The 12592-nt window shown below is 37.7% G+C and overlaps 1 protein-coding gene across 6 annotated transcripts in view; it reads right to left on the bottom strand.

The window, feature by feature from the left end:
• Positions 1-12592, bottom strand: part of LOC109035987 (uncharacterized) — a 60291-nt gene that overhangs the window by 14471 nt on the left and 33228 nt on the right. For all 6 annotated transcript variants that reach the window (XM_019049870.2, XM_072296505.1, XM_019049869.2 and 3 more), the window contains 2 exons: positions 4766-5021; positions 2579-2773 (listed from right to left, as the gene is read on the bottom strand). In XM_019049870.2, coding sequence (XP_018905415.2) covers positions 2579-2773; positions 4766-5021 — 451 coding nt within the window. The remainder of the gene's footprint in view (positions 1-2578; positions 2774-4765; positions 5022-12592) is intronic.

Consider the following 12592-nt stretch of genomic DNA (forward strand, 5'->3'; position numbering starts at 1 on the left):
AAATGCAAAAGGAGGGACAGCAGAATAATGGACCACTAGATAAGGTACGAATTACAGCATTCTGATACATGTTTCTAAACCAAAATTTCACGTAAAACACGATTTACACAACGAAAATTACCGAAATTAACTCCTCGCGAAGATATTTAATGATTCTTGATGCGTGAATTCAAACCACCCGCTCATAAAAACTCAATGCTCTACGTGATTCACATCGCGCGCTGAACGTTATCATGACAGTCTCTACGATATACAAATCTGGAAACTTCAATCTTCACGCTTTGGCTCAGCTATAGAAAATTGCTAATAGTTTGAACAATACATGGTGGGACATGAACATTAGTCGACCGAGAAGCTTGCTGAAACCGTTGTAGTGCGCGATTTGACTTACGTAGAGCTTTGAGTTTCTTGTGAGCGGGCAGTTCAAATTCCTCGTAGCCAATGTGGAATAAAAACGTTAATGTCTTCGTTAGGAGTTGGTTTAAGTAATTTTCGTTGTGCGAATCGTGCTCTACGTGAAATTCTGATTAGAAAGCATGTATTAGAATGCTTAAATTTGTACATTGTCTAGTGGTCCATTGGCAAAATCAGTGAGGTTTGCGAAAGGGACAGCACGGTCTATCCAGAAGACAAGGCTTTCGCAGAGGAAAAGAATATGACAGAGCAAATCATACAGAGGTGCCAAATAGAGCAAGAAATAGGGCGGAGGCCATAGCATTCATAACTGGTACCTTAAGAGACTCCTGCAAAAACTGTAAGTAAAAAAGAACACATTGATTTTTTTATGGACTGCGGCTGCACTCTCATCTTGCAAATGATAAAAGTTGATTTAGAAAATTGTGGTGTTTGATGATCCCGTGGAAATGTCATCAGCTAAAAAAAATTAACTTTTATGTTTACGATGGCACTACCTATATCTAATATTTCAGAGTGTTAGATGGAGAGGAAGTAATTTTTTTTTTTTTTCGGTCAGCTGATGAATTGGCCACCCAGGTCGTTTGTCATGGAAATCCTCTTATATAACGGATTGTTGGCTGAAGCGTAAGGCAATGTTGCGCCGCTTCGCAAGTAGGATTTATTAGGCAAAATTAACCAGTCAAAAACATTAGGCAAAAAGAGTGAGAGAATTTTACAGATAGTACTTGCTGATGTGTGTTCACCCAGTACCCTTGCAGTAATCGTTACCTTCCGACCAAAGTATCACAAGTACCACTTTGCCAACTTTTCAGGAGACACAAAAAACTTATTGGCGACCGCATAAAACGGAGTTTCGGCTAGGAACTTGGAATACTGCTCCAGCAAAACTTCCTGCCTCGAATTTTAATCAAATTTCTTCAAAAAAACATTATTTTCTTTGAAAATTGGCGCTTGTGATACCCCCTTTTCGAGGCATTCTGAGAACCTCTGATGCTTGTAGTATGGGAGCTCATTAAATTTAACTGAGTTTTAAAACTCTGTTAAAAGGAAAATGTCCATATTTATTAATTTTTAATAAAAAAAAAACTTATTATTTTCGTATGTAAATGCAGCTTATATCAATTCAAAACCATCCACAACTCAATAAACGGAGAGTGACGTATTGCTCCAGGTGATTTCAAGTGTTGTTGATACTGACATCATAAAAACAATCCCAAAGATGAGCGATTACCCAACTTGGCGTATGTGATACTTTGCGCTTACATAGTGTTTGTGATGCAGAAGTTCATCAACTTCAACGTACTAGTTTCCATATTTATTTATTTTTATTCTAAAAAAATTTTATATTCGAAATAACGAGATGCATTTACATACGAAAATAATTTAGCTTCAAGTGATTCAGGGTTGCTGTAACAAAGATTTTAAACAATCAAAGAGGTGAGCAGTTGCCAAACTTGGCGCTTGTGATATTTCTCTCCCGAATGGCGCTTGTGATACAAAAGTACATCAACTTGAATCGATTTTTATTCAGATTTCTAAATTTTTCCTCTAAAATAAATTACTATTTTCGCATGTCAATGCATCTCGTTATTTCGAAACTATTCGTGACTTAATTTTGGTTAAAATGACGCTTGAGATACATAGGCCGGAGGGTGACGATATGATGGTAGTAATTATTTTGTGTCATTTAATCCATGTTTTGGAAACGTCCCCATAAGGAAGCATTAAATCTCGGTAGGGACAAATTTTCATGTGATCTTGCCGTGCGAATCATTTTACTTCTTCCAAAAACTGTAGAAATCAACTGTTTGTTGGCCAAATGCTGCGAAGGTGAACTGATCTGTCGTTTAAGGGCAAAACTTAACTCATGAAAAAGAAAGTAAATTGACAATTATGGAAGATTCTACCATGCAACTAAAGAGTAGACTCATGCTTATTATAACACTTGGTTCTGTTGAGCTTAGACTACACATAATAATATCACCCATAATACATGTACAGAATAATATCACCCATAATACATGCACATAATGATATCGGCCCATGGATGAGCGTCTTTCTATACCTTCAATTATACTTGAAATTACAATTAGGACGGCATGAGGGCTACTTGAAAAAAAAAAAAAATACCAAATAGCAGACACCAATAAAAACAACTTACGATTCAGAGAACTCAATGGTCTTTTCCAATGCTTTCGAGGGCAATATTTTATCCACCAAGAGTCTGTGATACTCAGTCACCTCTCGTAATCTGTGAACATTCACTAAGCCTATTTTGCTGTTTTCCTGGTAAAGCCATGCAGTAGATGAGTCATTTACGTGGGTGACTTTACGAAATAATATGACTGAATTGTCACTGAAAGATTAAAAAAAAAAATATTATAATGAAAAGTTAATGCTCAACAAAATATCGCTGTTAAAAATTAGCCAATAATGAGTCAGTTAAGTCATTTTATTTTATTGTGTCATTCGAAAGTAGTAAGTGGCCGAAGCTTACAATTTTTTCCAAATTTTTTTGATGACTGCAAACGGGAGAAAAGTTTATTCGAAAGTGTCAAAAATTAGGGAGGCCTGAAACGGCGTTTGAACTGCGCGCTCATAGGTTTCGCATGGACAAGTCACGATCAATATGGCGGCGGAATGCGTAGTGGAAGAATACACGGCGGCGTCGCGTTGGCGGTATGTTTTTGTTGGTCAATTGGAGGTTATGTAGGTTACTTTGTTTGAGATTCATATCCATTGTTCTTAATTCTCTAAGCTTTTCAATAAGAATGCGATACAGATGTATGTAGGATACGAAACATTCACACAGAACTTACTTGACCTGAAACGAGAGATTGTGATGTCAACATCGACAGCGTGGCGGTAGTAAGCAGGTCGGCTTCGGCGCCGCCATCTTCCCGTCTTTGACGCGGAGATGCGAAGATTCACGGCGGTCGGTTCAAACACGATTTCCAGGACCCCTAAGAAGGAAGCGTTATATCCCCGCGGAGACAATTTTTCGTGAAATTTAACATGCGCATCGTTCTACTCGTACCGAAAACTGTAAGATTCGACTATTTGCAGGCAAATCCCTCCCGAGCTTAACTGACTCATTGTTTCTCAATTTCTACGAGAAGATTATGATACTTGAAAAGATAATTAACCACTGAAAACCAAATGAAAATGAAGAGAACATTGACGAAGATAATTATCTAATAACAATAATCAGGTATCAAAGTGGATTCTTAGTCATTTAGTTGTCAAAGATTTTCAATTGAATTTAAAATCTTGGCAGTACTTTTTTCTCCTAAAATGTTTAGCAATCAATGCTTTTTCAAAAAGTGAAATTAATATCAAGATAGGTAGGTACAGTTTTTTATACCGTCATCAACGTTTTGTAGTAATCTGGTGGAGAACTATGCAAATTAACTATAACGTCATGTTAATTGAAAACCTTACAGTAAATTGTAAATACTTGGTACACAACAATATAAAGCAAAATCCACCGAGAACCCCAATGATCAAAATTTTACTGGAGGTTACGCTCTTCAAAAGAAAACAGGTCATTGTTCAACCACTTTTCTAATAAAAATGTATTGCTGCCCATTGCAAGTAGATAATTAAAGTGAGTAGGATACCAGTAAGTTTTTATCTTTGCGGTGCATTAGTGCCCCCAAAAAATGCGGGAAACTGCCCGTGAAAAAATCGGAGACCAATAAAGTAGGAAACATTAAAAAGATGGGGAATTTGATCTACCTTCACCTTGAAATGATAGATTCAGTTGTGTAGCCAGACAATTTTATATTGCGGGGGGGGGGGAGGGGGAAGTTCTACGGTCAAAAAAGTTTCATGGGGGGAGGAAAGTTGGGTCTAATCATACTCTACGATGTAAAGTCGTAAGTTTAACGTGTGACGCCTGAGGCGCGAAGCGCTGCGGGGGGTTGGTGCGCGAGATGGTCAGAAGGCATAGCCTCTTTGAGAAAGACAGTTCCAAAAATAACGAAAAATGACGATTACCTTAGGAACAATATTCAGTCATTATTATGTGAAGGGGGCATGGGCATAAACGTACAATACCATCTAGACCGCGCATTAGGATATCTTGGTGAAACGATAGGCAACCCAGATTGCATGTGGTACGATCCAGCCGTCTCTAGGTCCCTGGTTCAGCTATGCTGTCAGCAGCCTTCAGTGTCATTGAATTTCAGCGAACGCAAACCACCCTCAGACAAAACAGACGCGCAGCCGCACTCCTAAGATGAGCATCATACGGTACTGCATGTATATTAGGGCGTATCAAATAAGCTGAAGGCGCTTCTTTATCCTGCTTCACTCCCTCAAACAACATCCAACAATTAAAAATTACCTGGATAAAATTTCTTGTGATTTTATCATTTCTCCTATGAATTTAAGGTGTTTGGTTTCACAACATAACAGGCGCCTGTTATGCTTGAGCCAGCTTCTCATGTCTTCCTTGGATTTACTTTTTTGAGTGAGCTCTTGCTTCTGAGACACTTCAGAGGTTTTCTCTACCTTCATCCCAAAAACATCTTTTTCTACCTCTGGTTTCAGGAGAGATAGTTCTTTGGCAACATCCATGAAATGTCCTCCTTTCTTTTTCACTGAAAAAGATATAATGATAAAAATTGACAACAATGAGAGGTAAAAATTGTACTTCAAGGAGACTTATGGAGTAAAATGAAAATTTCACCAAATCATGCCGCTGAATCAAATTTTAACAAGATGATCATTGCTGAACAACCACGTGTCCCTGAAGTAACTTCTGATGAACTTTGAATATGCATCAAAAGTTCAAGTCGGAGAATGTAGTGGGGTACTCCCTGAGAGGTTGTTGTTTTAATTTTTCTAACTATAATAAATTAATTCAGTTCAAATTGCAAGTAGGTAAGAGTTTTATGCATGTCGTGCAGCATGGTGTCCTTGAAGTAATTTTTAAAGAACTTTAAATTTATATTAAAAATTGAATTTAGAGGTTATAGTGGGGTAGGTACTCCCTGATGGGTTTTTGGGCAATTACGAAACGGGCCATCGGAGCTCCTGGATAAATAATCACATTTTTGTGGTTTTTTAGGGATGAAATAGCAAAAGTGGTTTAGGGCGACAAATTAAACTCCCCCTCCCTCAATCTTGCCGTGACCGATCTGAATTTTCAGGATGTCGTTACCTGGTATGAGTTGCAACTTTCTTGAGATTTTCATGCCCGTGCAAGTTTTTTTGCCCCGGTGGCAGCGTTGCCAAGTTGCGGACTCCAAAATACCGAATTCCATGAAAACACAAAGGTTCCGAGCTGGCATTTTTCCCAAACTGTTACGAAAAATAAGCAATCTGAGAGTTTCAGATAAGGAAAGGCTTATTTAAAGAATTACAAATTGCGGTGCTGTCAGCTTTACGAATTAAAATTCGACAAAATGACCAAAATCACGTTCCAACTTCACATGCTGGGTTTTTAATTCGTTCAGAATAGGTCATTATGATTCTTCCCTACTCTATACATAAGAGAACCATGAAAATTAGGCCGTTACTCACTTGATGGGTGCTGCTGACTTAACAGAAGAGGCCAGACGAAGCGACGAGTCGGGGAAAAACGAGCGATTCGGGTTGACAGAAAGTTCTTAAACCTACTCCATCAATAGAAAGTAGAATTTGAGAAGTTTCTCCTCCCCCCAATCATGTTTCTGTTAAAACCAAATACCTTAAAACTCTTACCTCAAATTTTTGACAAATAAGGAAACTTCCAAATGTTTATTGAATCGTCTTTATACACTCATTTTATTTATGTTTTTTTTTAATGTTTCTGGGCAAAATTTGGGAGAAAAATTTTGGAGTAAAAAAATTTGCTACAACTCACGATTTAAATTTATTATTTAGGATGAAAATGCTAGCACGGAACCTTCGTTTTCTTCATGAAATTCGATATTCTGGAGTCCGCAATTTAGCAACGCTGCCACCGGGACAAAAAAACTTATACGGGCATGAAAATCTCAAGAAAGTTGCAACTCATACCAGGTAACGACATCCTGAAAATTCAGATCGGTCACGGCAAGAATGGGGGAGGGGGAGATTAATTTGTCGCCTCTAAACCACGTTCGCTATTTCATCCCTAAAAAACCACAAAAATGCGATTATTTATCCAGGAGCTCCAATGACCTGTTTCGTAATTGCCCAAAAACCCATCAGGGAGTACCCCACCATAACCTCTAAACTGAATTTTTAAATTAAATTTAAAGTTCTTTAAAAATTACTTCAAAGACACCATGCTGCACGACATGCATAAAACTCTTACCTACTTGCAATTAGAACTGAACTATTTTATTATATTCAGAAAAAGTAAAACAACAACAATTTCTCAGGATCTGCTGTTGCGCAAGCTTTTTAAAAATTTAATTTTATAGTTTCAACTTCATCAATTTTCTTCTCCGTCAATTCTACATACTGGCATAACAACTTTCTACGATGTAAGGAGTGGTCGGGTAACTGAGCAGCAGGGTAACTGGGCCATACCCTCTGTATTTCTACCCTATCAGTGCTAAAATTGTTTTCACAGCTAATATACCTTCATTATGACGTAAGCCATCTAGAACATTATACATAACCTCAGAAATTTTTTTTTTTTTTTGGTGAATGGTGATGTGCCGAAAATTGAACAGCTTTTTTCTCAAAACAACTTCGCAGGTGTTCCTGGGAAGAGCCTCATATCTCACTCCAAGTAAATATTTTATTCAACTTGGACATTTCCTCTTTATGTATAATGTATTTGTGTAGTGTGTGAGCAATTACAACATTATTGGATTTAAACACTGGCTGCAAAGGGTTGATGCCCAGTTACCTTTAAAATTTTCCTCTTCGTAGGATAACTGGGCAGGTGCCTGGTGCCGCCTGGCACCAAATCTTTTTATGAGTGTTTATTTCATTCCATTCAGTCAAAATATCATTCATGAACCTCATCCTACAGTGAATGTAATTTTTTTTTTATTAAATAAAAATGTGCTACTGCCCCTTACGGGGCATTAATTACATAGGTGTTAAGTTTAAACTTAGAGCTAATCTACAAACTAATGTTACATGATTTCATTTCTAATTAATAAACCACATTCAGTCCTTGACCTACGCTTCTCAGTTACAATTCTTCATTATTCTCAACATTCATACATAATCATACATACTACAAAATACAAGTGAAAAAAGACAAAGATAAACAAGTTGTTTAACGACTTGACAGTGGGAGCCATCGTTGACATGAACTCCAACTGTGAAGTGGTACCACGCGAAGATGCGTTTTGTTTAGTTTAGGTAGACCATGGGTACTGCTTTAATGAAACACCCATGTAGCCAAGTCAAAGGGCTTTACCCTTCGCAGCCTCCTGCTGGGATTTTTGCTGAATGCTCCTTTAGCTAGCGGGTTAGGGTGTGCGCCCAGTTTCATATGGTGACGCACAGTCGCTCTCTCTAATGAGGATAGGTGTTTTGGGTATTATTTCGGAGTAGTCATTTTAGAGTACATATTACATATTTTATTAAAGGAATACAGAAAACGTGGTCCGACGAGGAGATCTGAGAACGAACTAGCTAACAGGAAGGGGCACGCTATAAGCGCGCAAGTTCTTATCAAAATGGAAATATGAATCCCAGTATTCGCAGAACGAGTCGCCATTGGAATAATGCGACGTTGTCAAATTGTCAAGATTATGTATAGAATTCCAGGGTTCAACACTCCCCCTTAATCTTGACATTTCTCTAATAAAACGCTTATTATAGTATGGGGGATACATCAAAACCTATGTGTCCTTCTTATGGAAGAACTCTACTCCTCATCGTTACAAAAAGAAACTTAATATTATTGCAAGTAAATAAATTTTTAATAGTGTTATGTAAACATAGAAAAGAAAACATAGAATTATGTTAAGATTTCAGAGAGTGTTTGAAAAATATACTAGAAAAAAAAGTAAATAATGAAAAGCATAGTAAATAGAATTATTTCTGAAATTATTTCACAACCCTATCTCTGAGTGATGTGAATTTTAGTTTCAGGAGGGGTTTTGTGAGCATATCGGCAAGTTGTTCGCTCGATGGACAGTATTGGATTTTGAAAAAACCCTCCGAAAATTTCTCATGCACGTAATGGTGATGCACATCTATGTGCTTGGATCGTCTATTGAATTGACCCTTTTTTACAACTCTTATAGTCCCTTGGTTATCTTCTTTCAAGATGCATCGAACTTGTTTGTCCGTTAATTCTTCTATGAAGGATTTTAAAAACAATAGATTTTTCAAAGTATCCGCCAAAGCAATATACTCACTCTCTGTGGTTGACGTGGCAACTATGGATTGCCTTCGGGATGCCCAGCTGACTGGGTTTTTGTTCAAAAGCACCATACATCCCGAGGTGCTTCGCTGGGTGATTAAATCGTCAACGTAACTGGCGTCAATGCTGATAAAGTTAACTCAGATTCGGTTGACCGTTCAAACAAGACACCATCCCCAGTGGTGCCCCTTAATTATCTCAGTATTCGTTTTATGATATCAATATCATTTTTCTCAGGCTTCTCCATGTGACGACTTGCGTAACTGACAGCAAAAGAAATGTCAGGACGCGTCTTGTTACTGAGATAAAGCAAACTTCCAACGGCTTGCCTGTGTGGGAAATCGTCGGCGGAGTTTCTGGTTCTCTCTATCATCTGACCGGGCTCCATCGGCGTTGAAACAGGTTTACAGTCACTCATGTTAAAGGAATTTATGATTGAGTTTGCATACGCTTCCTGTGACAATTTTAATGTATCGCCCTTGGCCTCAATTTTTATGTTTAAATAACTTGTAGGGTTCTCCTCCAATGTAAGCTTAAATTCTCTCTGCATGGCTTTTACTAAATGATTTTTCTCATCAACATTTTTATACACAACCAGACCATCGTCAACATGAATGGCGAGCCGAAGTGTGCCCTTAGTATTTCTGAAAACGCACCTATCAGATTTCAGCTGTTTTAATCCACATTTCGCAAGAAAGTCAGTCAATCTTTTAAACCATTGTAAAGGCGACTGTTTGAGGCCATAAAGTGCTTTCAGAAGTTTGAAAATTTTATTCTGATACTTAGTATAACCTTCGGGTATTTTCATGAAAACATTCTCCTCTAAATTTCCATACAAGAGAGCACATGTTACATCAAATTTCAGTATTTTATAATTGTATTGGAGAGCTAAAGCAAGCAAAATTTTTATTGAACTTTCGTTCGTTACGGGACTAAAAATTTCTTCATAGTCGAAGTCGTCTTCTTTTTGCTCATTTCCCCGAACGCATAAACGAGCTTTGTATTGACCATTATCTTTAATTCTGAATACCCATCTATTAGACAGTACTTTTGCCCCTTTTGCTTCTATTTCGTCCACGAATTTGTAGACTTCGTTTTCTGCTAACGAATTTATTTCGTCTTCGATAGCAGTTTTCTATTTGTGACCATCTGGTCCAGTTACTGCGTCGGAAAATGTCAAAAGGATACAGCTACTCGGTACTGGATCTCCATAGAAGGAATTGAGTTTGTTTTGTAACACGTCCAGCACGTGTTGCGAATTCGTTTTGTTCTTTTTGAAGATTTTCTTCCTCTGTCTCATTTTGAATGTTTTGGAGAGGCTCTCCCTCCGTCTTGTTTGCATTATTTTGATGAATCTCTTCCTCTGTCTCATCTTGATGCATTTCCACCTCATTCTCACTGAGATTTTCTTCTGATTTTTATGATTCACTCTCCTCTCTTTTAAACAGATCCTCAAATGGATCACACACATATTCTGCATCCAAAAGTTTATTGTTACTTGGTTTTATAAATGCAACGTCTCTTGATACTATTATTTTTTTGTCTTTTCCGTCATCCCAAAGTCTATATGCATTACTTGCGTAACCAACTAGAGTATACTTTTGACACCTTTCGTTGAGCTTTTTCAAATGTTTTAAATTTTTGGCGTAAGCCATGGAACCAAATATTTGCAGATACTTAAGATTTGGAGTTTTATCATATCATTTTTCATATGGTGTACAATTTAACCAAGACTTAGGGCTACGGTTTAGAAGGTGTGTTGCAGTGTAAACTGCCTCACCCCATAATTTCTTATCAACATTCCCTTCAAAAATGAGTGCTCTAGCACGTTCCAGGAGCACTCTGTTTGTTCTCTCTGCTGTCGAGTTCAGTTGGGGAGTTGCCGGGGGACTACAGTCCAAAATTATTCCCTTTTCTCGGCACCAGTCTTTTAAATCTGCACTCATATATTCTCCACCACGGTCACATCTTATTTTACTTACTTTTAGATTCAATTTTGTCTCAGCTTGTGTTACGTAGTCTCATAAGTTCTCAAAAAGTTCACTCTTGTATGTCAGCAGAGAGACCATCAGAAATCCTAAAAATCCATCAGTAAAAGTTGCAATATAGCGCTTATTGTCCCATGTATCAGGCTCAATAGGGCCACACAAGTCTGTATGTATTATTTCTAATGTCCGTTTTGCTCTTTCTCTTTTTTTTCCGAATCGGGTTCGAGTTAGTTTTGCTCGCAAACAAACATCACAATTATCTTCTTTGTCACACATGCTCAGAATGTCCTTCTCAGTTAAATTAATGCCTTCGGCCATTTATACCAGTTTTAACATGTTGTTTTTACCCAAATGCCCCATTTTTGCGTGCCAATCTAATGCAGGGCTAGTGAGGAAAGCGTTACCTTTCATATCCTCGTCTTTAATCTCACTTGGTTCACAAACCTCTGCATATGCAATAAAGAGACCTGATTCATCCTGAGTACCTTTAAATACAAACTTACCATTTTTTGTAATTGTTACTTCATTTTTATCAAAGAATACCTGACCATCCTGGCTGGGTTATTACACTTATGGAAATTAGATTTCTAGACGCTTCAGGGATATAATACACATCACATAAAATAAATCGATCAAAATGAATCACTCCTATTCCTCTGGCGATCAAAAATTCGCCCTCTTTGGCAACACCAATTTTGTGATCGCACTTGACGAATTCTGTGAAATATTCCTTAGAACGACAGATATGTGATGTAGCACCGGAGTCAATGACCCATGTTTTGACGTCACCGTCGTACAAATTGTTTGCCATAAGCACAGGTTTACCATTCTTATTTCTCTTATTTTTCTCATCACTTTCATTCTTATCTCTAAAAAAAACATGGTGCCTCTAGATGATTAGTCTTCTTACAAATTCCACAAGGAGGATGAGACCCTTTATTTTTGTTATCAGTTTTATAACGCGCACTGTTATTTTTATTTCTGCAAAATTTGGCAACATGATTCGGTTTGTTACATAGATTACAGACAATTTTATCCCTACATTCTTCAAACGGTGCCCTACTCTATTACAATTGTAACATTTCTGCACTTGTGCTCTGAAAGCTAAGCCTTCAGGTTCCTTTTGGCTTTTGTGACGATTTTCCTCAGCCATGAGTCGTGATTTTAAAGTTACCAAAGTTTTACTCTCAGTAGCTGTGGCTTCCCAAGCTGCAGAAAAATAGCTGTAATGACTAGGTAGGGTTGTTATAATTTTAGTTATTAACATTTGCTTAGACACGTTTCCCTTATAGTCCAGTCATTTGAGGATAATAATGACCCCTATGCGGTTTTAAGAGCGGAACTTTTTTTCTCACCTGATTTCTCATCCATAGAGGGTCCTTAACGAGAATCCAAATTTGCGACATGGAAAAATTATGGGAACCCCCCCAAAACCCCCAAAATCGCAAAAAACGGCCAAAAATCGGCGATTTTCTCTCGTTTTTCGGCTAATATCGCTAAAATCGCTGGTTTTTTGAGTAAGTACGTAAGGACTAATCTGAAAGTAGATAAAATTACGGACATTTTCCACCCGGTCCGAAATTTTTCTGATGAAAAATATGCCTACTAAAAGGTTGCCAAAAAAAATCCCAAAATGTTCAAAATTTCACTTTTTTAAGGTTTTTTGCTTGTAATTTTTTTTCCAGCAATTTTAGAAGGTAAGTGTATACGTCCAAATGAAAGTACATCCAAAATGCTACAATTTCATGTATCAGACTTATCCCTAGGGCGTAACGAGACGGCTCCGCGGCGTTGCCAAAGTTGCGATCTCCAAGGGCATTTTCCGCGGCGGTGCATTTCACGCAACCGCTCCACTCTCCCACCGGTCCAAGTGAGAAAACAC

This window comes from Bemisia tabaci, chromosome 2 (genome assembly GCF_918797505.1).
Source record: "Bemisia tabaci chromosome 2, PGI_BMITA_v3".
In the NCBI taxonomy this organism is placed as follows: Eukaryota; Metazoa; Arthropoda; class Insecta; order Hemiptera; family Aleyrodidae; genus Bemisia; species Bemisia tabaci.